Here is a 27,140-nt window from a genome sequence, read left to right on the forward strand (position 1 = left end):
CTTTTATATTGACTTGAACACTTCAACCCCATAGACTTTCAAGCAGCTGTTACAACACTCTTCAAATGTCACCTCCCTGTTTGTTAGCTTATTCTGAGAATCTTTGGTGGAGCAAGGTCAGATGTAATCAATATATACTTAATATTTTGCTACAATTCTATCTGCAGTGCTTCCTGGTATTGCAGTTAAGAAAAATAAAATAAAATAAAAGAAGATTAGCCAGACAAAAATAACTCCCCAGTAGCTTAGTGCTAATTCCAAATGGAAATGTTTTTAAGAGAGTGTATTGATTGATACATTCCGTCTTCAGCTTCAACGGACTCAATATCCTTAAAATCATAACCAAGCTGCGTTACCTCACTCCTTTAATGAAGAAGTGGATGGATGCTTGTTCATTTATCTGTTGAACATGGCATCTTTTGAATAGGAAAATATATTAGCCCACCAGAATTAATTGCCTGTAACAGAGGTGGTAAAGGCAAATTGCCTGACTTCTTCCAAACCCTGACTCTTCATGTCCTTAAGACTGTGTTTACTTTTATCTCCAGATCATTTGCCCTTATTATATGGAGATAGCATAGTTTTCTGCCTGTGATTTTTTTAAAAAAGATTTCATTAATGAAGAAGTCTGACTTACAAACTTTATTTTCTCATGTATTTGTCCCATTTTATAGGAGATATTCTTGAGTCTTTCATCCTTCTTGACCATTCCACACGCAATCCATCTTTCTCTTGTTCTTCCCCTTCTGATATTCTAGTCACTATATTGTTTTGCTTGTTTTTATTGCTTATTTTACATGTTGGGTGTTTGGCCTGTGTGAATGTCTGTGTACCACATGCAAATACTGCCTTCAGAGGCCAGAAGTAGACATTGGATCTGCCGGGACTAGAGTTATAGCCATTGTGAACTGGCATGCGGGTACTGGTGATTCTGGAAAAGCAGCCAGTGCTCTTAACCACTGAGCCATCTATTCAGTCCCTGGGTCACTGTATTCTTTACTGGACCTTCCCGCCACCTGGTGATTCACAAAGAGTCCTTCATATTTTGCCAAACATGATAAGTTGGCCGATTATTTTTAGTCAAATAAACCCAATGACATTCTTGAGGAAGAATGTGCTTAGTTTAGCCTTATGAGAAAAATATTTAATAAATGCTGTCCTGAAAATATTTAGCCTGGCTGAGTGGGCTGGCAACATCTCAAACCTGATAAAGCAGGGGCAATGGTGAGAGCTGGCCTACCAACCCAAGCCCAGTTTGAACAAACACGCTTCTTGTCACCAAGGCTTGTAAATGCTGCCAGGATCATTGACACCAGTCTCCTGCAAAGCTCTTTGCAGCCTCTGCTCTTGGCTGTGTAACCTGCAGAGTGCTCAAAGTGGGCCTCCCAAGAAAGCCAGCTGGATTCATTCAAACCAGTTTGCCACCACTGACTGTTGTGCCGACTTCGGGCCAGTCACCTCATTTTTTAAGTCTTAATTTCCTCGTCTATAAAATGGGACAATTATAGGACCTCCCAAAGGCTCTTCAGGTCCTAAGGGAGAAAGCACTAAGCAGATTCCTAGCCTAACTATACTTGGAAGCCATTGGTAGTAGTAGTGATTGGCTTCCACTGCTTCTCCAATGCCCCCACTTGTCTCGGCCTCCTCTCCAAACCACAAGCCAAAGCTAAGGAGCCTTGCCCGTGACTGGAATTTACTTACCTTGGGACCTCAGTCAAGTTGTGACATCATCCTGCCTCACATGTGCCCCAAACATCAAGACTCCCTGCTCCTAATATCTGTTGATAACGAGTTAGGTAGACATCAGATCTAAACCACACACAGTCAAGGCTGCCTGTCCAACACAAGTGCTTTGTCACTGAGGTCCACTGCAAAACGACCCTCTGAAGCAAGTGCATGTAGGCAAGAGTTATCAGTATCAGGGGCCGAGAGTCTAGCTCTTAGCATGGTTTTCTCTCTACTGTTGGAACACTCGTCTTCAATTCTTACTCCTTGAAAGGGTGATCTGAGATCTTATAGCGTGGATCTAACTTGCAAGCTTGTGGGAAGTGCAGAATCCCAGGCGTCCGCCACACATACTTCAGAATTACTGATATGCATGTAAAGGCATGGACAGCACTCCGTAAATCACTGCCAGGAACATTCTGACACATGGAGGTGTTTACTCAGTGCTTGAAGAGTTTGTAATTTATTACTGACTTTTACTAGACTAGGATTTTTTTACGTATGGTTGCTGATACATGAGCCCAGATTAGCATAGAACTTTTGTAAGTTCTGGTAACTGGATGAAGACCCAGTGAGCCCCTTTTCAGTTTGTATGTGGCCTCCTTCCATGCATTCCCCCTGGAAACAGTGAGAGCACTACTCTCATCCTGAAGTACCTGCCCCATGACCTCACCTAAACTCACAACCTTCCAGAGGCTGTCTCTGAGTGTCTTTACTTTGAGGGGTGAGTACTGGTACCTCAAAGGGCTTCAACCTATGAATTATGGGGACCATAGTATAGTTCATGGCAACTAATTTGTGACTCTTACCTTGAGATGCATCAAAAATATTTATAACATTTATGGCAAAATACTACTTGTAGGGCCTAGGTGGAAGAGAGCCAGGCATTCACTGATGAATCCCTTCAAGCTTTCAGTATATTTTTGAATGTCAGAGAAAAGTTCTGGCCCCCTGGGGTTCCTAGGATGGGATTTGGTGGTTCCTTTTTGCCTCTGATTTCCATTCAGGCTTTCTTAAAACTCTCAGTACTGTTCAACTGGACCACGTTACCTCTTTGGCAGCTTCTTCCTTCTTAAGCTCTGTCCTGCCTAGGCCAGCCAGCATCTGCTTCTGCTTGGTCAGTGGCTGCCAGCCTGAATCAAACATCTTTCTGGTGTCACTGTGATAACTTTCTGTGCCACCCATTTCCTCTAATTGCCTTTAGGGCTTCTCAAGTTACATCTTATGATTGGGCCTCACTGTAGCCTTTGTAATCTGCCTCATAGGTTTGACTATGAAATTTATTGTCAAATTTATGTGGGAGAGGCCTGGGCATTGCGGCCAGCTCACCCCCATGTAGTTCTTCTCTATTGCCCCCACCCCCAGAGGCTCCCGTTGCTTCCCTGTGCAGAATGTTGACTATCTGGACATCAAAACAGAGCGAAAGTGGAGGAGAATGCATTTACTGCCTAACTTGGGGGAGCATTTACATAAACTCATACTGCTGTCAAGGTAGCTTTACTTGACCCCACCAGTGAATATTATGGCCATGGCCTTATGGGATTGAGTGTCCCATGTCTTATATGTTACAGGACACCCTTACTGCAGTTACCACTGTGGGAAACATCATAGGTTTCTTTCCCTAGCCAGAGACTGATGAAGAGAAAATAGGCCCAAGCCGAACGCATGTGCACTACTTATGAGTTTATGACATTGACTAAGTGACTTAAATTTTTCTACATCTGTTTCCTTGCCTTTAAATCAAGAATAATAAAGATGAGATATCTTTGAGCTGCTGTGAAAAATAAATAAGAGCATGTGGGTAAAAGAGTGTGGAGACATGGCTCCTAGCTGGTGCTCACCATGTGCATGAAATGTGATTTTTTTTTTCCTCTCCCCATCCCCACCTCCCCATTCTTTCCTTATGGGGCGTCTGAGTCATGCTTCAGATGAAGTCTTTCTAAGCAAACAGACCCAAGACCAGTTAACTTAGAAATCACTTACCTCTGAGTTGCCATGGCCTCTGGGTAGGGTGTGTGTGTGTGTGTGTGTGTGTGTGTGTACGCGCGCGCACAGTGCTTTCTTCCCTATTTGCCTCCTGCTCAGCATTTTAATTTGCTGTGCACTGTAAATTGTCATCTCTACATCAGATTCCAATTTAGGTGATAAGGATCACAGTTAATTAGCCTGCCTGTCAAAGATTAAGTGTAGCCTTGTGCTTCAGTGTTCTAGTCACTTTAAGTCTCTAGCAGAGGCCACCCGAGGCAAAGCTGTGTGCCTGCATATGCTTCCTAAGACCTTTGCATGCTGTTTGTTTCTGATGCCAGTCTGTTATGTAGAAAGAAGACCAAGTGGGTGGAGTCTCCCATTCTCCCCTTGCCTTCTGACTGTTGAGCAGAAGAGGCGGGGAGATGAACTTGGAGATCTGAAGAACTAAGGGTATAGGGCATCTACAAAGGACTTGGAGTCTTCAGTTTAAATCTGTGAGCAGTGTGAAAAATTCCATGTTAGTAGTTACCTCTAAAAACAGTGTGGCCATGCCTGAAGATTTATTTCATATCGATTCCCATTTTTCATGGCCTGTACTTTTATCTTCCTTCTCCTCCAAAGAAAAAGCCCATCGTGTTTCTGGAAGATTAGTATAATTTATTACACAATCATTTCAACTTAGTTTCCCCTCCACATTCAAAGAACTGAAGTCAAACAACTTAAACGGATTAGGATTGTGGTCCTTATTGGGAGAAAGTATGAGAAATTAAACATCATCTAATGTTTGACTTGATGTCTAAAAAGGTACTGAGCATTATTTATAGAGCACGAGGCAGTGTTAATGTCTACCCTGTCACACATACTTCAAGCTCCCCTCCTTTCAGAAATATTAAGAAGAAAACTATCTTAATATTACAGATGGCTATAGTCTTACATTTTGTCATAGTGAATGAATCTCTAAAAAATCTATTAATGGGGCTGGAGAGATTCAGTAGTTAAGAACATTGGCTGCTCTTGCAGAGGACCTGGGTTCAGTTCCTGGCACCCACATGGCAGCTCACAACCATCAGTAACTCCAGTTCCAAGGGATCCAACGCCCTCTTCTGGCCTCCTTGGGTACTAGGTCCACAAGTGGTACATATACAGACTTGCAGACAAATATTTATACACGTTAAAAGCAAGACCTTTTAAATCGATTAATCATAGTTTAAAAAAAAACTTTCTTGAATAAGGATTGTACTCTCTACATCCTGGGTACTGTGTCCACTGAGGATATGTTGTTCACTAATGCTTACTAACTCATATAATTACTCCCATTTTACAGATGAAAATACTCAGGTTCAAGTTAATTATTTTGTTCAAGAGTACTGTCAGTAAGTAATGCCACAAGGATAGAAACCGAGTTCTTTGTGCTTTTAATTAAGCCAGAACTAATGATGAAACCAGTGTGTACTAAAATTAACAAACACAGTTTCTTTCTTTTTTTCATTTTTTTAAACTTTGTTTTTGTTTTTTAGTGTTAACTGTTTTGCCCAAAGAGCACACCAGCTTTTGATGTGGTTTGAGGCCCACAGAACTCAACAAGTTTGAAGCCCAGGGTATTAGCTGTTATAGGTAGACAGTATGAACGTGCTTATAGAATTTGTTTAAGAAAAGAATCGGGCTTGCTTTGATTCATGTCCACTATTTTTTTTTCTTTTGAAGTCACAAGAGAAGTTTTATTTATTTACTTATATATTTTTTTTGGACAGGAATAAAGCATGGATGCATCAAGTCATTAGACAGTTTAACATCTTGATTTAATATTGGTCCCCATTTGCATATATCCTTTCTTTCCTGTGTATTTCCAGTTACATTTTGAGTGGTAACGAGCCGTTTTTTTACACACTTCCAAGCTGCTTCCATTAGGAATGAAATACTTGGCTGGGGCAGCCTCTGCCGTTTTGATGTTTCTGCTTAAACTTTCCACTCTGTCCTGCCAGGCACTAACTTTTTCTTTTCTTTCTTTTAAATGGAGAATGCCTCCAAAAGGTGCAGCTGTGTGTCGGTTTCATCTTGCACTTAGCAGTGGTGTTGGCACCACTAAGAGCACAGAGTGCTCCCATCTCCCACACATGCCTGGTGCCCAGGAGTGTTGAGGCTTGCCCGAGTTGGTAGTTTGGGAAGGGCTTCAGTTCGGAGAGAGCTTCTCTTCTGTTACGTGTGATTGGTTGTCACCAGGGCCTGCAGAAAGATGCATCCTCCATTGCAGCATGAGTAATTTCTTCTATGACCTAGGGCTCCCTGGTTCATTGGAGTTCTTGTGAGTATGGAGGGAAGGCCGGCCAAGGCTGCCTTTGCTTAGAAATTAATTATACATGGTTTAGCCTCTCACTCTCAGACCTTTAGGCTGTTTTTGCTTTGTTTCTTTTTCCTTGCTTAATGTTGTCTTCTTCCAATGAAAGATGATTTGGCTAAGTGAGACACTGGGCTTGGATGTGTCAGGAAACCTACAGATGCTTCCAGATGCTTCCGAATGAACGTGGCTCTGCAGAACTAAGACAGTTCATAATGGCGAACTTCCAAAGCAAAGTGCATTCCTTTCCAGGTCAGAAATATCTGGAAAATTACATCAGATGGAATTTATTGTAAAATTTAGAAGTTTGTGCTGCTAATTTGTGTTTTGCTTGATAACCCCAACCTGTATGTTTTGTAATTTTTTAAAAAAACTAACCTTTGGTACCATTATGTTTTATCAGACTATGATTCGATGTTTCATCATGAGCTAATCAACAATTCACCAGGTTTAGTCATCCCCAGTAATTACTGTTTCCCGCTGGAATCTCTTATGATGAAATCTAATGAAAGAAATATAGGCCTAGTGTATTTAATGGAATTGGAGAATAGTTGGGTTTAGGATTGTTGAGGAAAGTAATACTTGTTTCAGAATACTGTTTAGAATTCTAGTGATAATCTCATTGTCTAAAGCAGGTGACAGGAACCTACTGTATTACCTGTCTAAATATTACAGGGAGGAAGCATACTGAGTGAGAGAACTTATACTAAGGAATAGAAAATCCTAGAGTAGTTGTTGTTTTTATTGTCCCACCTTGCAAATGATGCCTTTAGAGTTCCTATTGCAAAAGCTCCATCAGCTGTTGTGATTCACGCCTTTGCTCAATAAAACCTCTTCCGTCTTAAAAACTTCAGCTGGACACAGCACAAACCGGAGAATTCATGCTTCCTACACATGTGGACAGTGGTTTGAAAAGGCCGGTGTTCTCGCAGACGTTTGGTGGCTATCACAGAGGGGTCTCAGAAATTGTCAGTATGAATGAAACAAAAGATACTTTGTAGCTCAGGATAACCAAAGACAAACAAAAAAGATCTTTGCCAAGGAAATTCAGGAAAGACAAAGGAAAACAAGACAGTTTGACGTTTTTCTTTTTTCTCAGCTGAAGTAGAGACAGGGATGGAACTGTTGGGTGCATATTTCAATTACATTTACAAGAAATTTTTAATTATCATTTAATTTAGTTATCATATTTGCCTGCCGAAGTGATTGTGTTGATAAGATTTTGGAAAGAGATAAACTTTATTAAGCAAATTTGATCTCGGTGCCAGGAGCTTGTATTATGTATGAGTGAGGCGGGAGAGGATTTGACGAGTTAGTTACATGAGTGCAGTGTGGGTATTCATACTTGGGTACTTACTACTTAGCCGTGGGCTTTAGAATTTGGGATTGTGCTGAGGTTCCTTAGCAGGAAAATGCTGTAGTGAGTCCTGATTGATAGCATTTTTTTTTACACCATTTCTCTACCTTCAGTTTCCCTTCTAGTACATATGTACATGGTCAGGATGACCTTCATTCTGTTCAGTGTAGAAGGGAAGGTATTTGTGGGAGAGGACACTGTTACAAGCTGAAACATGAGAGCCAAGGGAAGTGGTTTATAGTTTATCAAAGGAAATGAAATAGTGTGCCCTTTGCTGCTGCTGCTGTGTGTGTGTGTGTGTGTGTGTGTGTGTGTGTGTGTGTGCATGCACGCGCGTGCATGCGCGCTTGTCTTCTAGCCAGTGTCTTGCTGGGTAACATGGGCTATCTTTTGACTTGTGATCTTCCTGCCCATGAAGGATACACTTCCATAACAGCTTTTAAAAAATTTTTTACAGTGATTTTAATTAAAATTATTATAAACCTTGAATAAATCATTTGTATTGTAAGTGATTTTCAAAAACATTTCACATGTTAACATCTAAAATTGACTGATCTCATCCCTGGGTTTTTTCATAGAAATCACCTACAAAATCAAACTTACTGCTAACTCAAAACAGAGTACTACCCCTATTCTTAGGCATTTTAGTTCCTGGAATGTAGTCTTCCATCCCATGAGCCTTCTGCACAACACAGTAGCTGTCTATAAACCTAATGATGTATCTGCACTACATTTAACGTGTCAAAAAGCTGTGAGAATGATATTGTCATAAGGCAGAGTCCCATGGGAAGCCAGATCGTGAGTTTTGCAGGTTGTTGAGTACAACCGTGGATGCCTTATCTTGGACAAAGATGTCTTCATTCTGGGGTTTGTGTAGCATAAAGTGACTCGGGAACTTTTCATGTCATTGACAGAATTTGGGTTCTTAGATTGCAATCTTAAATACTATACTCACAACCTGTATTTAGCTACTTCAGGCCACATCTCTTAATTAAATATGTAAAAAAAAATCAACTGCTGGATTTTGCAGTGGCTGCACTTTAAGTTCTCAGTAGTCATTTTATTATAGAGCAAGCCTGTACAAATGTTTCCCTCAGCACAGAAAATGTCACTGGACAGTGTTGTGATGGGGTTTTCTTCTAGAATTTAGCTCTTCTTTCATTCTAGGTGGCAGTTATGGTCAGTATAGTTAGTGGCAAACCCCATGGGTCCATCTATACAGGGCATGTTGGAATCTGCAGGGGTCTTAGGCCAATGGGCTTTGGAGTTTGACTTCCTAGTTATACTTTGTCCTTTAAGGTCAGTATTTAATAACACTGCTTTTATATTATAGATCTGTTACTAGTATATGTTGACTATTGGTATTTACAATGGGTTTAATTAGAATTTTTAATATCATATACATCTTATAATAATTATATCAATGCACCAGGCGGTGGTGGTACATGCCTTTAATACCAGCACTCGGGAGGCAGAGACAGGCGGGTCTCTGTGAGTTCAGAGACTATCCTGGTCTACAAGAGCTAGTTCCAGGACAGCCTCCAAAGCTACAGAGAAACCCTGTCTTGAAAAACCAAACCAACCAACCAAACAAACAAAAAAAACCCACAAAAAAATTATAACACTAAAACCTAACTATGGCCATTTAATTTAGTATATGAACTGTTGTAGATAAGATGCAAATTATAAATGATAGACAACTGAAATTACTGGACTATTGACAGGCAAGTTGCTCCTGAAGATGTTTCCGTTAAGATTCACAATCATATATTTTGGAGGTTGAGAAATTTGAAGTGAAATATTTAGCTCCCTCTCCTGGCATAGTTTTGAAAAATACTTTTACTTCATTTTTTTTCCTTTTTTGAGTGAGAAATATGGTTATCAATATAATGTTAGAGGAAATAATTTGTGATTGTCATTGTACTAGATGTTTTTGTATCATTACAATTGGTAAAATGTACTCAGAACATATGAAGACACAGTTTATCAAAGTATGGTATTCCTTGGGGCTAGAGAGATAGTCCAGTGGTAGCTCACAAACATCTGTGACTCCAATTCCAGGGAATCTGGTATGACTGTCTTTCCTCTACAGGTGCCAGGCACACGAGTAGTACATATACATATACACATACATACACATACATACACATCATATACATATATGCCAGCAAAACACTTGTATATAATATGAAATAAACCCCCCAAAAACTTTTAAGTGTCTCATTTCCTACACATACACACACTTTGACAACAGTTACACAGGGTCTTAGTTTGTTGTTAGGTGACCAGTGGTCATTTGTGCTGCCTCGTAGTGATGCCTGGGCATGGTTAGAATTCAGTGCAAGGGTATATAAGATGCTCAACTACTATGAGTCCATGCTATCTCACAAGATTTTAATCTAGTCTCACCTACCTGAGCAACAGTTCTTTCACAATAACCTAGAAGCTGGACTTGATTTCAGATTTTCTGAGCTCCTCAGATTGCACTCATAGTTGTCAATGTGCCCAGGACACGGGGATGAAGAGAGCTGTACCCTTAAGTATCTCTCCATTCTCCCTGCACATCTAAGCTCTCCATTCTAGCCTGGAGCCCCTCTACCTAGATCCATCCTGGACTCTGAGGTACCCTGAGGCAGGACAGTCTGCCCTAGGAATGGTACCCCAGAGGAGAGACCATCAAAGGCCTGTTGTCAGGACATTCTGCGATTCTTGGTGGGCATTTGGAGAGTGTTCTGGAGAAAAACAACAGGTATGTCTCTGAGGCCCCAACAGTGTAGTGTAGACATCTCCTTAACTCCATTCTGAGTTTGCTATGGATGGCAGTAGTTGAATTACTTGTATTTAAATATTTTTTATTGTGGTCAAATGCACTTGACTGCCTCACATGAAGTCTAATACTGGGAATTTTCTTTTTTTCAGCTTTGACCCTTCCCGATCTGGCTGAGCAGTTTGCCCCTCCTGATGTTGCCCCACCTCTCCTTATCAAGCTTGTGGAAGCCATCGAGAAGAAAGGTAACCAGAGTGCTAGAGGGAGTTAGTGTTTTACACCTTCATTTCATGGCTGTTATGTGTATCTCTAGGCCATTCATTATGTGAATGTCTTACTAACTGCTGTCAACAGAGGCTATGTTAACCACATGGTCTGTGTGTGTCTCTGTACCAGGGAAGGAATCCTGGCTGATAACTTTAACTCTAGAGCAGTGGTTCTCAACCTTCCTAATGCTGTGACCCTTGAATACACATTGCGGTGATCTCCCAATCATAAAATCATTTCCATTGCTACTTCATAACTGTCAATTTGCTACTGGTATGAATCATAAGTAAATATCTATGTTTTCTGATGGTCTTAGGCGACCCCTGTGAGAGGGTCATTCATTGCCCAAAGGGGTCACAACCTACAGGTTGAGAACCACTGCTCTTTACTAACATGTAATTACCATGTAGGAGCTATTCAATTCTTCATAATGTAATAGATATGATTAACCTACTTTTTAATGGCCCACTGAGTTTGCCAAAAATTATTGACATACCAGATAAAATTAATTGTTGGGGTTGGCTTCCAAGAATATTTAGTACACATCTAGACTAGATACCGGATGGAAATTGGAATGTCCTCTGGCAGCAGGCTCACTGGTTCCTCCAGAGAGCTGTGTTTTGCATACACGGTCTGTTTTGTGTCCTAGGACTGGAATGTTCGACTCTATACAGAACACATTGCTCCAGCAACCCTGCAGAATTACGACAGCTTCTTGATTGTGGTGAGTGTCATGGGACTGTAAGGGAGGATAAGGCTCACCTTTCGGTTTCTGATGACCCACCCAGCCCATCCACACAACACTGTAAGTTTCACAGGAGTCCTCAAATCATGCAGGGTTTCCTTTACCCCCTTAAGTTAGGGCACGCCTTAGCTGTGTGGCTCCTGAGTCAAGGTGTAAGTATAAGCTCTCAGCCCTTTTCACACACTTGAGCCTCTGGCTTCTGCAGGAATTTCAGAAACAAGTTCTTGGCATTCGTCGGACCCTATATCTCTGTCGTGTTCCTTAGCCTTGCAGTTGGTCACATCTCACTCATTTGGGTCAGCTGAAAACATTCTAAGTGGGTGTCGCTTGACAGATGGTCTGCTGCTGTCCTCTTACCCCTTCTCTGTCCCCCTTTCCCCGCCCACCTTTCCCCGCCCACCTGCTTTGCTGGCTTTCTTCGCCTGCCTTCTTTTTCATGCCATATGCCCCTCAGGTAACATCGTGACACTGGGTGTTTATTCGGTGATGGTAACTGTACTCTCTACAGAGGAAAATCACCAGGTTGGAGTAGTAGCCTCGTCTGTGATGTAAATGTCTGCACTGTGGTTGACCTCATGCTCACATGATGTCATTGAATGTGGAGTTGGGACAAACTGAGAACATTTGATCTCCTGAGCTAGCACCAGCCAGCTCCAGCACACCATTCCTTGGGAGGACACACTGACTTATTCTGCCAAATGGTGGCTTTATATGTCTTCCTCCTTCCTTTTTCCACTCAGGGACAAGTAGTAAACTCATCCCAGGAAGCTGTCTTCTCCTGCCAACTTCTAGAATTTTTCAAATCCTTCATTCATTTATAGTATTCTCTCTTCCTTTTTGTTTTTGTCATTTTCTACTTCATATTGTTTACCTGAAGTTGAATATTTAAATGAAAGAGTTGCTCTTTTTCTGCACAAGGCTCCTTCAGAAGTTTGCTTGCACGGGAATGCCCATCTGACCCGTACAAAGTAACCCTTTGAAGTGGGAAGTAGCTTCAGGCATAGGCAATTTAGGGAATTTCTACAATAGACGTTTCTTAGAGAAAAGAGTGATTTCACTTGAAGCTCACCCAAGCAAATGTCTCAACTTCAGTTCCTGTGTCTCTTGAGCTCAGGCAGGCACACGCAGAGCAACATGTCTCCATGTTCCCGTGTGCGCCCTATACTTCCACCAACTGGGTCATTAGAAGCTGACTGGCAGAAAAGGGAAGAGTGAGAGCCCTTTCTGCTTTCTGTATCTCTACCAAACTTACCAGGGTGTTAAGGAAACCCCTGTTCTTTGCCAATTGAAATAGATAGAGTTACGTGTGTTTGTGACAAGGGAAAAAAAAAAGTAAAATTGAACACATACTAAAAGTCACAGGAAACGTGAAGACACCAGAAACTGTGAAAATTGTGAAAAGTTGTGGTTAAGGTTTTTAATGTGACCAATACAAAACGATACATGTTAGCTTTGGAAAAAGGTTTTTGTTTTGTTTTTTTCACACCACTCATGAGATGGCGTAAACCACCAAGATCCACTCACGTCAGTGATATATTTTAGTGGGCAGCTTTCTCTCCCCATTGCCATCAAAACCCACACATAGAAAACTGGTACATTTTCACAGCTACAAAGGAGCAAACAAATTTGGGAGTGCACCTGCAAATTTGGGACTTTTCAATATATCGAGCTATCACACTATCCTGGAGGAAGCTTCAGTGCCACCTGACAGAGAAATGCTGGCTTTTAAATAATGTGGTAAATTTGCAGTGCCAGACAGAGGCGGGGCAAGCAGCCCACTGCTCTTAATACTCACGGCATCCTTTTACAGCATCTCATGTTAACCTAAGTCTGAAGTGCTAGTGACTCTAAGTCCCCAGTAAAGAAAGCCCAACTTAAGCAAATTCACTTAACAAGATTTGGTAGGAGGGTGGCAAAGCGGTGGTTTATATCCAGATTATTCAGATTTCCCCTGCTCTTCCTCTCCCATCCCTCATTTTACCTTAAAACAAATTGCCCCCCCCCCCCCCCGCTTTTTTTGTCTCACTTGAATTTTAAAGGTTCTAAATTTCTCCTGACCCATTTTGGTTCCTCTTAACCTGACTTGGGCTGTCTCAACCTGGTGCTCTTCATGTGTTCCGCTGATAGAGTGGAGGATTGTCACGTTCATTGCAGGGTGCTTAGCCACATCCCTAGCCTCTACCCACTAGGTCCCAGCAGCATCTTCCCCCCGAGTCACGACAGTCTAGAATCTCTCCAAATAGTGCCAGTTGCATCCTACTCTACCCCCACATCGTAGGAACCACAACACCAGATAGAGATCAACTGGTGGCTGGCTGGGGGCTGGGGGTGGGGCTTCCCAGGGAGCTGGCATAGTGAAGCATTGAAGGAGCTGGCTACCCATTGGTAGTGTGGTGGAAAGTGAAATGAAAAGAACACCACCTCTTTTCACTAAAGCCAGCTGTGGGCAGCTAGGAGCTGCTAGGGTGGCATTAACACAGAAGAGGAAGCTCGTATTGCACAGTCAGAAACCCCGGGGCCCATGGGAAGTCCCGTCACAAAAAATAATGAAACCAAGTGTACTCCATCGTCAGCTCTTGTGGACTTTGACATGTGATTTTTATCCCAAGAACGGCATGATGTAGCATCATTCAAACCCTGTAAAGACTGGGTGGGCTACACTCCTAGGTTCTTAAGAAGGTCTCTGGAATGAGTACCAGCCTCAGGGCTCCAGTCCTTAAGACTTGCCACACTTCTTGCGCTGGCTGCTCAGGAAGGCTGGAAGAGCAGGGGAGAGGCGCACTCGGCCCCTGAGGCTCCTAAGTGTGATGTGAGAAAGAAAATTGCCAGGCTGCTCCCCAAGTCTCCTGGTGAAAGGCTGGCTCATCGGCTCTGTAGGAGCACGGGGGGGGGGGGGGGCAAGCCCAAGAAACGGACACGTGACTCAAGCAGCTTGAAGTCTACATACCTTGACAGATGGTGTAGCATAGGTTTTTTTTTTTTCAGGATGAGAAATTCGGCGATACTGAGTTCCAAAGCAAAGAGACATGAAATGAGGCACGCAAGAGCAGTGTCTAGAGGGACCAGAAACTTCAAATACTCTTTGGAGTTTGATCTTAATTGACACTATATATAATTTCACTAGTAATTATAGTTCCAGGCTAGACCCTTTATGCAAAGGCCCATTTTTGGCAGCATTTACTCACATGCTATCTGTCACTTTCACTGTATCTTTAGTTCTGAACATAAAATCTTCACCTTGCACTGTGTATGCTGTCCATGCCATCAGGCCACACACACCTCCGTTCAGGCTCAGTACCGTTTTATGGTATGAATTGTAGTGGTTTTACATGCATACAAGCTTTCCTGCTCTATAGAAACATTATGATTGACTTATGGAAGACTTTGACATGAATTTTCCTATCATCCCCCCTCAACATGTGTATCTTTAGGATATTTATATACATTTACACACACACACACACCTCATACACACATATACTCATACACACATGTTAGTATGTCTTTGGAATGGATTTCATACAAATGTTTGATTGTGAAAACTGTTATTTGAGTTTTTGATTTGAGTTTCTTTTTTTGTTGTTTTTTTAAGTTAAAGTTTGGTTTGGGGTTAGAACAGAATTTCCAGAAAGTTTTGGAATAGGCATTGATTTAATTCTGCCATTTTGTATCATGTATTTATGCAAAGCTGAGTGCCCCTATTCACAATTTTTAAATAAAAATATTGATTACCTGGAAAGGCAATGAAGGTGCTCTGTGTCAAATACTAAGCTCAGATTTGATTCTGTATAAGCATAAACAAGGAAATCTTTCATTAGTATGCAAATTGGCCTTCACCTTCAATCAGTGGCAAAGTTATATGTGTTCTTAAGAATATTTTTAAAATAAACTGCTTTTCAATTTCAATAAGCATTTGCTTTGTGTGCCTATTTTTCACACCTATATATTTCTGGTCATCTAAAAATTTCTCAGATCATGAATAGGCAAAGTGTTTGTTTTGTCTTAGTTGAATGGGGGGAAGTTATGGAGCCCTGGCTTTTCTTTTCTTTTTTACACACTACCATCTTTCAGGGATGGTGCTTGCCTCATGGAGAACCATCTTAATCTGGTATTTTTGAATCTCCTAGACACTGCCCAACCAGCCACACACGGAGTTATGCAACTTCTTTATATTATCTTGCTCCTTACATCTCCTTCACAGCAGAACCCTCAGTGCCATAACTGAAGACAGTTTAAAAAAAAAAAGTGTAACGTCAGCCCACCTTCTGAACACACCTTACCCCAAATAACTTTCCCCATGTTCCTTCTGATTGCCAAACGCCCCTCTCTTATGGGTGCCCCCAGCCCTCCTTGCTCTGGGTGCCCCTGCCTTCTACTGGACCTTGTTTCATTTTCCGTCCCAAGGACTGGGCTGCATACACCTGACGTGTGCAGAAAAGTGCATTGGATCGCTGTTAGCACTTTCCTGGATGGCTTGGCTTCCTTCCTTTCTAGCTGATGGATTTATCAGAGAATTCACTCTTCTCTCTGTTCCGAGCTGGTTGGACGCTCACAGGTTAGATAATAGCAGCATTAGGAGAAGCTTTCTGGAACTGTTCACATTATTCTATGGGTGGTCTTGAAATGGATTGCTAAAATGCCAGAGTTTCTTGATGTTTAGTTGAACATTCTGTTAAGGCTGAATTTTAGGTAGCATTTATCAGTTCATGTTTGAGAATAACTGGTAATTTTTATTTCTCATCTTCCTGTTGTGGTACAAGGAAACATTGGCTGTGTGCATGTGTGTGTATACACGTATAAATGTATATTCACATACATATGTGTCAGACCCTTCTCAGTCAGGGCAGAACCACTCCCCAAAACTGAATAAAACGTCTTTCTCACACAACCATGGGGGCTGGAAATCCAAGACGATGAAGATATATGCCTGTTTGCTTTCTTCAAGGCCTCTTTCTTGATCTCCAACAGCTGCCTTCCCATAGCCTTTCCCTTGTTCATGGATTCCTGGTGACTTTGTCTTTTCTTATAATGATGCTAGTTAGGTCTGTCTTAGGGTCCGTTCTAACAACCTTGTTTAACCAAATCACCCCTCTTACAGGACCCATCTCCAAACAGTGATGGAGCATTGGGGCTTTGAGTTTCAACACAGGCACTGGGGAGGGTACTAACTTACCAATAACAGTGGCATTATTTTTCGTTGCCCTAAGGAAGGTGGTACTAGCATAATAGCTAAAGGTCGGGTGTGCTGAATGCTTACAGTGCATGAGACAGAACTACACAAAGAAACGCTGTTCTGTCCAGAAGTCAGGAGTCAGCCCTACAAGAAACAGGCATCCCTTTGTCGTGGCTTGTTTCCCCGTATTATTTCCTTCCCTGTGCCTTATTTAAGTCCCACCTTTGGAAAATTGGCCCAACAGAAGTGTGGATGCCTGAAATATTTCTTAAATTATTTCTCTCCTAGATGCCGCCTCAGTGGACTTGGAAATGATTGATGTACAAGTTTTAGCAGATGCTTTCAAACGCTATCTCTTGGACTTACCAAATCCCGTCATTCCAGTAGCTGTTTACAATGAAATGATGTCTTTAGCCCAAGGTTAGTTTTCTCTTTCCAGACCTCTCTGAACAGATTACTGAGATGTAGATAGATATGCTTGTCACTCTGTGACATGCTGTGTATAAGCAGAAGGCCTTGAGAAAATTCTAAGGTGCCCTCCAGTGCCTCGCCGCCACCCGGACTCCTCCTGTACCACATAGCATCTGAGCATCTGGTAGAAGAGACTCAGATCTTTGTTTGCTTAGAATCCTGCCCATGTGTTAAACTAATTAACTTCTGATGACTATCTGCAAAGATCACTGCAGTTGTGAAAATTGATTATCCAAGTCCTAGCCACAGATTCAGGGACCCAGCACTAGAGTGCATGGTGACGAATATTCTTGCCCTCTTCCCTGTACACCCAGAACAAAATGTGTTGAGGGCGGAGCCCTCAGCATCAGGAGCTCAGGCTCCGTTCAGTGCTTTGGGGACAGGAAATTGTGGTCTGTGACCTTCAAAGTTTAACCTGTGATACTTATCTGATGCTCTGAGGACGTAGCCAATCAAGCTCAGTGCTGCTTGATGGAGGCCAGGCTTCTGAGAGCACACCCTGAACATTTTGTGGTTTTTTAACAAGAAGAGTTTCTTGCATTTCATTTGACTGGAGATCTTTACTTTCTCACAATGCATTTTTTAATAAGAAGGACAGATGTCCTAGGTACCTCTCCGGAAGTTTTCTCTATGGGCCTCCTTTGGTAGCTAAAGCAGGGAGAAGAAATGGTTCAAGCATTTGCTCATTGGCACCCAACATAGCATTACTCTGTTTCCTGTGTTTTTTTTTTTTTTTCTCTGTAACTTGTAGAAGTACAAAGCTCTGAAGACTACATCCAACTATTGAAGAAGCTCATTAGGTCGCCTAATATACCTCATCAGTATTGGCTTACGCTTCAGTATTTGCTTAAACATTTCTTCAAGCTCTCTCAAGCCTCCAGCAAAAATCTTTTGAATTCAAGAGTACTCTCTGAGATTTTCAGCCCTGTGCTTTTTAGATTCCCAGCAGCCAGGTACGTGAAAGATGAGAAGAAGGTTTGGGGGTAGAGTGGAGCTGGGGGGTGACGGGTGGCCCTAGTGGTTATTGGAGGGTATCCAGAGATACTGGGTCACAGGGGCACATTGCTTTACACAGTGGACTTGCTTTATTACACATCAGTAGGATGGTGGATGGAGACAGTGTTGTCCTTACGAACGATAGTTCTCACAAAACCCTCTTTGTTGCAGCTCTGATAATACTGAACACCTCATAAAAGTGATAGAGATTTTAATCTCAACTGAATGGAATGAACGACAGCCAGCACCAGGTAAGGCTTTGCAGCAGCTGATGTTTCCACAGCTGTTTGCGCCTTTGCTTTGTACTTCTACAAGTTTAAAAAAAATTACAAGAGTCTCCTCTGAATCAATGCAAGTTTATGATACAGTTGTAACCCACAGTAACATGTTAATTTATGGTTCACAGAAAAATAACGGTGGTGGTCTATGTGATAGAGTCAGATGCCAGCTCTTGCAGAAGTTAAGCTATCTTGGTTTTAGCCTTACTTTTTTAAAAATTTACTAGCTCAATACAAAGTCTTATCGTGTAGTCCAGGCTGGCCTTGAGCTTACTTGGTAGCAGAGGTTGGACTGGACCTCAAGCCTATTTTTGTCTTAGATGAGCATTGGGAGAGTTCCCTAGACCCGACACCTCTTACTCTTCAGGCTGCTGAATAAATTTATGGAGTCTGTTTTAGCTGTTGACATTTTTTTTGGCTTTTCTAATATTTAAAAAGTGGGGTGATTTATAATTACTATATAATTTAAAGCATTTTGGAGTGTATATTTTGGAAGTGACTATGCCGAGACATGTGTGTCAAAACAAACCCTTTCAATAATACAGGCAATGTGAAAGCAGTGTTTACTGCAGCTAGAGCAAGCCATGTGCCTCTCTGAAAGCAGGTGGTCTTCTAGCCATTTAACAGTGCCGCAGGGAGCGCAGGCTCACCTAGAATGGCAGCTTTTCATCTAAAGAGTCCAAACAACCTGTGATCTAGTAGCAGTTAGCTCACAGGGGCTCGTCAGTTAAATTACCTATCAGCCCTTAGTAGGTGAAGTGTAGTTGCAGGGCCAGGAGGAAGCTGTGCATGCATTCTTCATTTCTGCCCAGGCTTTTAAACCGAAGCACCCTGCTGTCTGTGATGGGTAACTCACGCAGCCCTGGGATGGAGCACCACATGACAAGTTGTGTTTCTTTGCATCCGGATACAGCAGACTGAGAGAGGCTCAAACCCCATCCTCATGTGATTGGATATAGATGAGAGCTTAAGTTGCAAGACTTTAGGAAGAGTTTCTGTGGGACTGGCCCAAAATACTGTACCTAGGGTGAGCGTGGATCATAGAGGAGGCAGGCATGGCATATTCAGAGGTCCCAGAGCACAACAGATAGGATTTAGCAGGGATGCCTGGAGCAAAAACAGAGTGCACCGGGAACCTATCTGTAAGCAGAGCCTGGAGGATTTTGCCCCGTATGACACCGAAGTTACTGGATAATGGACTCAGGAGCCGCCTTTGGCCCTAATGGAAAAGACTAGCGAGAGTGGGGCGTGGAAGTAGCTGTGAGCCATAGAGACTGTCCTGTCCTGCTCTGACGCTAACCACACAGGCTAGGAAGGAAGAGGGGCACCAAGAATAGGCAGGCCCCAGACGAAGCGCTGAGCTGCAACTCTTCACTTCCTCTTGACTGGCACAGAGATGCACCCTGGAGAGGAGGTGCAGCTGAGCCTGGTTTGCCCTGGAGGGCATGGGGTAGGGATGAGGGGAGCTGAGGAGTTGGTCATCATGGGCTTCTCCGTAATACTCCCTGGCCTCATCAGGCAGGCGACATGGAAGCTCAAAGCCAGATGGACTTTTACAAATGAATTGATCACTAAGGGCTTGCCTGTTTTGTCTGGCTGGAGGAGGGTTACACCTCTGGAGTTTAATGTTAAATGGATAAAGTGACTTTTATAAGACTAACTTATAACAAGCACGTATCAACACCAACCTCTCATAATGTGGCCTGATACACAGAAGAGGACTACAGTCCCACCCCCACCCCCCAGAAACTGGTATACTAATTTTCAAGGAGGGTTCGTTCTGTCAGCTCAGTTTCTGCGGGTGACAAAGATCAGACATACTGAATTGTCCCAGTATTTGTTCAGACTCAAAAAAAGGGGAACAAGTATTAAACCCAAGTCATCCTTGAGCCCCGTCTGAGCTACTTTCACTTCATGTGGTACTTCTCAGTCACCCTGGGCATTGTCTAGGTCCCCTGGGATTAAATGGATGCTTCAAAGTGTCTCACTTCACCATCTACAAGCGGGTAGGGAAAGTGCCTTCATCCTGGGCACCTTTGGGCTCCAAGATAGCTCCAGTGCAGTGATTGGCAGGGCATCTCAGGAAAAAAGAAATAACCTCTTCAACCCAGTGGGAATCCAATGCCTTCGCAGAGGCCTTCCCCACTGGCCCAGCATGCAAGAGGCCTCATGGGCTTTGGAAGCTCATCTCTGGTTCATCTCTAGCAAATGCTCATAAATCAGTCAATTACAGACACCGCCACTCTCAACAGAGAGGAATCTTTGAAGGATCCTTAAATGGGGACTACAAGGAAGTGTGTGCTGTGGGACAGATAGACATCATCTCTGGGTTTGGCCAGGTAGTAGTAAGGCCTGTTAAAAACATAGCAGTCTAAAGTCTAGCTGGGAGTGCACTTCTAAGACAGATCCTTAGTGGTGCAGTTGATGACTTTTTAGGATAATTGAGTAGATACATTAGAGAAAGAATATACCCTGAAAAGGACCTTGAAAAACAGGTCCAATTTTAACTGGAGAAAAGGAAGTTAGCATTTTGATTTGCAGATGGACAGCAAACCAGCTACTCAAAGTGTTGTAGGTTGTGCTCCTTAGGTTGTGTACAGTCACTCTATGACAATTGTACCCTGTGAGCTCTTAGAATGTGTTTCTCCAAACCGGTCCATCAGGCATTGACACAAGGCCACACATTTAAGTGACAGGGTTGTAAGATACCACTGGGACCCCGAAGAATCAGAGATGAGAGGCTCACTCTATGCTACTCAACCAGTGTGTGCCACAGCTGGGTATGCCCAGAAGCTACCTTTGGGTCCAGCCTGTCCTGTCTGCCATCTTTGTATGCCTAAATTGTTGGAACCATCGCGAACCACGGGGCTGTTTTCAGTGTCCAGTCAAAAAGCCTTCTTCTGAAGGTTCCAGGATGTAATGAGCTAACAATGAGGGACATAATAAGATCCTATGGACAACATGGAACAAAGGGCCATAGTGCCATGTGGGTAGCTTTGGGGACAAGGTTCCATCAGATGTACAGTGGAAAGAAGAATGGGTCACTCTCCCAGGGTTGTTAGGATTAAATGAGCTGACATAAATAAGCTGTGTGGCGTGGTGGGTGGAGCGGCCAAGATGTCAGTGCCACTCCCCCTGTCACCTTGCCAATGTGCCTTTGCACAGTGCACAAAATGTACAATTGTACACAGCGTCCCCTGTGTCATCCACTTCATCTGTGTCCCAGCAGGCCCTGTACTCTCTGTGCAGGTTGTGTGGACGGTCTTCCGCCCCTGCTCCCTACTCTCTAACTGGTCTGTGGTTGTTGTTGCTGCTGTTTTTTCAAAACTGTTAGTTTAATTGGTTTGGCTACATTTCCAAAAGGCAAAGGCAAAAGATATTTCTTATTTTGATCCATTTCAGTTACAGGTCTGAGCACAGACTGATAATACTCCAAATACACACATAACTGATAAACTGTGGTTTTCAAAGAAATTTTAGAAATCAGCTCATTTTGTGCATCCAGCAGCCCCTTGAGGTAATGGTTCCTTGCTTTTCTGGAAGGAGGCACGGATGTGGACAGGTGATGCAGACTGTATGTTTTCTGAGCTCTGTTGTTAGCATGCGGTTCCCTCTATTACAAGAAGTCCTCCATATCTTTAAAGCTGAGTGGCAGGCTTTCTGGAATTCCTTACACTGCCCAAACATGGGGAGCTAAGCTGATAGGGACAGGGCAACCACAGTAGGAGCAGGTCCAGTGAACACAGGGTACCTCTGAATACCACCGTGTTTTGTATTTCATGGATGCATTCAGAAATACTAATGTAGCATAATTGGAGTCTACCATTGCACCCTCAAGCCTGGAGGAGGCAACAAGTGACTCTTTCTCCCCCTATCCTCCTACAACTGTCAAGGTTAATTTTTAACCACCGGTGCATTACAGAACACCCCCCTGAAGAGCTTAGTTCATACATCTTGTTTTAGATGCTCTGGGCTGGGTTTTTAGCTAAGACTTAAGCAAACTCTAAGACAGAGGGAAATAACTTTCAGAGTTTTCGCTTCTCTCGTTTGTTTTCTCTCCCCTTGGGTTTAAAATGCGGTCTGACATGAGTTGTTTCAAAGGTAAGGAATGAAACTCTTAGAAAGATGCATATCCCGAGGGAGGGTAGAGGTGTACAGGGGAGAGCCCAGCTCCTCCTTATTAAACCTAGCCATCTTTGCTTAAGATCTACAACAGCATTGTGAGGCCTGTGCATGTGCTGGGGGATGGTTTTACTTTTGTTTTCATGGCACTGCCTGCTCTGTCTGTAGGGAGAGCAGGGGAGGGTGTGGGTGATCACAGGGGTAGGAGTTCCTCTCTCTGCTAGACAGTGGGCGTGTCTTGCCAGTGTCTTGCTTTCTTCATATGTAAACCTGGGTTTGTTTATTAACTGAAAGAGACAGTCTTCCTTAGTGTGGGTTCATTGAAATCCCTGGACAAGGACTTACAGGTTTGCCTCCTACTGGATGGCCATACTTCCTAAGTTGTGTTTCTTTAAAATTATGGGGGAACCCGTACCTTTTACCCTAGATGATTTTGATTCATTCGTTTTTTTTCTGCTGCCTCCCTTTTCGTGATTTTGCTCATTAATATTGAGCCCCTGAGAAACTTTCCAGGTCTTAGGCTATGGCTCACTTGATGCCTGGGAGAGGACTTAGTCAGGGCAGAAATCATGTCATAGTACTTTCAAAGACATGTTAATGATCATGAGAAAGTATCCTGACCTGGTGAAATCTGCTGAAGAGTAGAATCATGGGCTGCCTCTGCCTCTGAAATGAGTTGTACAAGCCCCCGAGGAAAGGGATGCACGCTAGTTTGAAACCTCCAGAAGGCGAAGTGAACCTTCCGCTTATTCTGGTAAGGTTTCCTGTGTGCTGGGTCTTTGCAGTTCCAGGTAAATGGGACATGGAGAAAGCACAGGTCGTCTTAAAGGGGCTTAACAGCCAAATGGAAATTATTTCCTAGGTATTGTGACATCTGTGCTTTTGGCTCACCAGTAAATTGTATATTCCACAGCACATTAAGTATGTCTATTAGCTTGTGGGGCGTCTTGGATCTAGAGATGGTGAAATGGAAAGTTGACCGTTTTCTCTCAAGCAGGAGTACTATACTGAGTTCTGCCAGCAGAGGGCTCCCTCCTTAAACTAATGAAGCATGAGTCTTACCAGTGGGGAAAGAGTCTTCTCACACTTGCAGTCACATTATAGAGCCTCCATAGTACATATTGTACATATTGTGAGGAAATTGTTTGAAACAAGGTGTTCATGCCTATTTGAAGGCTTTTCAAGGGTATATCACTTTACCCCAGATACTTTTGTTCAGAGACTATCACATTTACATTGTAATCTCTAGGAGGTTCTGAGGTGGATCCAGGTATGCTTGAGAAGTCACTGTGTCTGTTTCTCCCAGAGGGACTCTTTTTAAAGCAGGGTGATGCTTAGAAATAACAAAGCAAATTTATTTTTCTTGAAAAAAAAACAAAAAAGCCAGAGTTTTGTTATAGGTATGAATCTTTTTTTTTTTTAGATAACCTAAAATTAGAAAGTAAATTCTGTTTCTTACAAGTTTCTACTTTCCCTGACCAAGGAAAGCTAAGAGCAGGGGATGGAGTTTAGGACCAAACATCTCTTTTGTCTTTTTTTCCCCCTTCCCTATAGCTTGAGGAATTGCCTGGGTGATATCTAAATTACTGTTATGTTTTAAGATTTGGGAGCTTTTGTGACATTTAGTTATGGTTCAAAAGGTTAAAGTAGGTGCTTCTGTGTGGATGCTATGGGAATGTTTCCTAGGACGTCTTGAGTTCTTTTCTGACCAGCCCACAATCCTAAACCTAGCTAGTTGTAACTGTCTCAAATAAAGGACTGGAATCCTGGCTGGCAGGAAGGTATGTCCTCCTCTGTTCTGTCCTTTGCCACGCCCAGCCGGCAGTTAACCCAGTGCTGACACACCTCTTAGAAAGTCTGATTAGGAAGTCCTAGGACCTTGAAGTTGACCTCTTAAAATCTGGGCTTGCATGGATGCCCTCCCGGGGCTGCCAGCCAGTGTGTGCTCTCTGTGAAGGGCTTTCCTGTTACACCTGCGGGGCCAGCTGTGCCAATGTGTGGGAGGAGGTGGACACGAGAGTGAGGCACCCTGTTCTGGGCTGTTCCGAGAGGTTCAGGCCTTCACAAACGCGGCTTTGATTCTATTTTTTGCTGAACTAGCTGGGTTATTTCCTGTGCCGCCTCACTGCGGGCCACTTGAGCCCCCGGAGCGGGGGTTGCTAGCGCATACAGGCACCATGGCCACCAGGGAGGACTATTTTCAGCACCCCCTTACAATGCCCTTCTCATTTCCAGGGCGAAAACGAGCAAGTTAGTCTTGCCTCGGCCACTTGTCAGCCTGATGACAACTTTGACTTTGACTTGGGTGCCCCTCCCCCTCCCCAAATCCCTAGCTCAGCAAATATTTGAACCTGCCCAAGTTAATCATGAAGCCGCGATCTTTATCTGAGCGAGACGTGCGAGCGCCCGCCGGGGCTCCTTTCTTCCCCAGAGCAGTAGCGCGACCCAGGGGGGCTCTGCTCACGGAGCTGGGGACGTGCTGCCGGGGCGGGGCGCGGGGCGGAGGGACTGGCTGCAGCCTAGCCTGGGGGAGCCGGCGGCCGGGCTTGAGAGTCGCGCGCCCCCGCCTCGCGCGCTCTCTTCCAGCTAGGCTCGCTACTGCCGGTGCCGGGCGGGCGGGGGAGCCTCGGGGGCTGGGCCCACTTGGTGGAAGAACAGCTTCTTTGGTTTTTTTTTTTTTTTTTCCTCTCGGTGGGATACTGGCAGTTCAAAGCGAAACCGCTGAAATGCATAACCTGCAAAGTAAGTCGCTTTTCATTTATGCACTTCTCTCCACCGGGCTCTTTATCTGGAAGCCTGTCCTCTCCAGTTTGGCTGGGGAGGGTGTGTGTGTGTGTGTGTGTGTGTGTGTGTGTGTGTGTGTGTGTGTGTGTGTGTGTGTGTGTGTGTGTGTGTGTGTGTGTGTGTGTGTGTGTGTGTGTGTGTGTGTGTGTGTGTGTGTGTGCGCGCGCGTGTGTTGTGTGCTCCTGGGTGAGTGCTGCCTAGGGAGAGCAGATGGGCCATTAGGGGAGACACTCCCTTCTGTCCTCCAGGGGGGGACACTGCAGGGAAGAGATGGGTTTGGTTTTGGAGTTTACAAAGTAAGGGTCAGGAAGTTGGGACCAAGCCAGAGCTTGCAGAGAACATGGAAAGTCACCTGTCTCCCTGATCTGCCCCTTGGGTCCCCTTGCCACATGGCGGCAGGAGTCTGCCTGTAGGAGTGCTGCACGCTGACCCTTTGGGCTGACCCATGGGTTATACTGCCAAAGGGTCTTGTCTCTTACTTTAGGAGAAGACTCAACATTTTTATTCAGCCATTATTATTTTTTTAATCTTATCTAAGGACATACTTCACCACCACTTTTACCATTTTTATTTGAATTTTAGTTTAGATTTAGTTCAACCTATAGGCAAATAGAGAAGCGTGAACTGGAAGGTATAGGGTTGAGTCTAACTGCCTCCAATAATGCAGAGATGCCCTAGAGAGGGGACCCCAGTGGACAGCAGCCAGGGAACAGAATGCTTTGCTGAACTTATCGTGATTCCACATGTGATAGAAATCTAACAGGGCTTCTGAGTTCCATAAATCTTCTCACGGATGCGTAGCACACACATCCACAGAGCCCACTCTAGTTTTTAAAAAATGAAGCCACATTTACACCAGAGCAGTGCCCCCCCCATAATCAGGAGATTCTGGCTCACAGTGGTAGTGTACCTCGAGCTCCAGTTGTGGTGACCGAATTACATGCAAAATGATTTAAAGAACCAAAATAAATCATTAGATTTGTAGGGAAATTGATTTCTTTATATTGAACACTGCTAAGAAGGAATATTGTCCCCCTGAGTAAGGCACTGAGCTAAAAGAGAGAAGGGGGGAGGGCAGAGAGAGAGAGAGAGAGAGAGAGAGAGAGAGAGAGAGAGAGAGAGAGAGAGAGAGAGAGCGATTACATCACCTTCTTTAAAGCAGCTAGCAGTAAGACGGGTTCCTGAGGGAGACACTGGCAGAGAGCACCTGAACTCTGTGTTCTGATATAAGGCCTCTTATTTTAGCAGAAGCATCTTGTTGTCCAGTGTCATTAGGTAGAAACATTGAAACTCACCAGTGTTGGCCATTATGATTATCATTTCTGCAAATAATAGGCATCTTCATTCCTGTGCTGAGTTTTCATATTTATTCTGTAAAGTCTCATTTTGACCTTGGGATATTCTGGTATAGGCATTTTGTCTAAGGACTGTCTTTTAGCTTCCCTTGTTAATTAGGTGCATTTAGGACTGTGTTTGAGGAAGACTGTCTTAAATATCCAGAGTGCTTGATCCTTTCTGCTTTTCACATATACAGCCGATATCTAAGGACCATAAAACAGAGCTTAAGGGTAGTAGCTTGATGCCTCTAAGATTTTTATACCACTGAAAAGCCCAGGCTATCTCTGAGCCCATATGCACTAAGGAACAGAGCTAGAAGCTGCAGTTTATCAGCCATTTGTCAGTCTGCCAACAGCGGAATGTACCATGCTGCAAGGAGTAATAAAAAGGGAATTAGAGAACTCACTGCTGGAAGAGAGCAGGCAAATTAAACACCTTTGGAAACGATGAGCGTGTAGGCATTGCAGCTGTGTGGCATGTAGGTTTCTCGGAGAGAGGCTGGGGCCGTGTGAAGCTGGCGTCCAGGAGACCTGATAGAGCAGGAGTGGTCTGGTGACATTTTTCTGACTTGATTGGCTGGGGCGTGTGATGTAATAGGCTACAGTGCAGCCCGTATAGGTTTTAAAATGAATTCCAAGACACCATTACAAAGAAAGCCGGACTCTCTTCTTATAACTGAACACAGCCGAGGAAACTCTCGCACAAATGTACACCACGGTTTGGACTATGGAAGACCTGGACTTAGAATGTGCCAAGACAGATATAAACTGTGGCATGGACTTGATGTTTTATATAGAAATGGATCCACCAGGTA

General features: G+C 43.5%; 1 protein-coding gene and 1 long non-coding RNA gene across 4 annotated transcripts in view; one reads left to right on the forward strand and one right to left on the reverse strand.

Moving 5' to 3' along the window:
- Pik3r1 (phosphoinositide-3-kinase regulatory subunit 1) overlaps window positions 1-27,140 on the forward strand; it is an 83,752-nt gene that overhangs the window by 45,617 nt on the left and 10,995 nt on the right. The window contains exons 3-7 of one of the 3 annotated variants that reach the window (XM_005065596.4): window positions 10,305-10,397; window positions 11,069-11,143; window positions 16,626-16,757; window positions 17,560-17,761; window positions 17,976-18,055. In XM_005065596.4, the coding sequence (XP_005065653.1) occupies window positions 10,305-10,397; window positions 11,069-11,143; window positions 16,626-16,757; window positions 17,560-17,761; window positions 17,976-18,055 (582 nt within the window). Of the gene's footprint in view, window positions 1-10,304; window positions 10,398-11,068; window positions 11,144-16,625; window positions 16,758-17,559; window positions 17,762-17,975; window positions 18,056-24,837; window positions 24,947-26,087; window positions 27,138-27,140 lie in introns of those variants that run through there. The other 2 variants (XM_040729077.1, XM_005065597.4) reach the window with 2 other exon arrangements.
- LOC121133181 lies at window positions 5,390-7,558 on the reverse strand. Its single transcript, XR_005869956.1, has 2 exons — window positions 6,782-7,558; window positions 5,390-6,291 (listed from the first exon to the last, which is right to left on the reverse strand). It is a non-coding gene; the product is annotated as an uncharacterized LOC121133181 (long non-coding RNA).

The sequence above is a fragment of the Mesocricetus auratus genome, unplaced genomic scaffold (genome assembly GCF_017639785.1).
Source record: "Mesocricetus auratus isolate SY011 unplaced genomic scaffold, BCM_Maur_2.0 Super-Scaffold_100020, whole genome shotgun sequence".
NCBI classification, from domain to species: domain Eukaryota; kingdom Metazoa; phylum Chordata; class Mammalia; order Rodentia; family Cricetidae; genus Mesocricetus; species Mesocricetus auratus.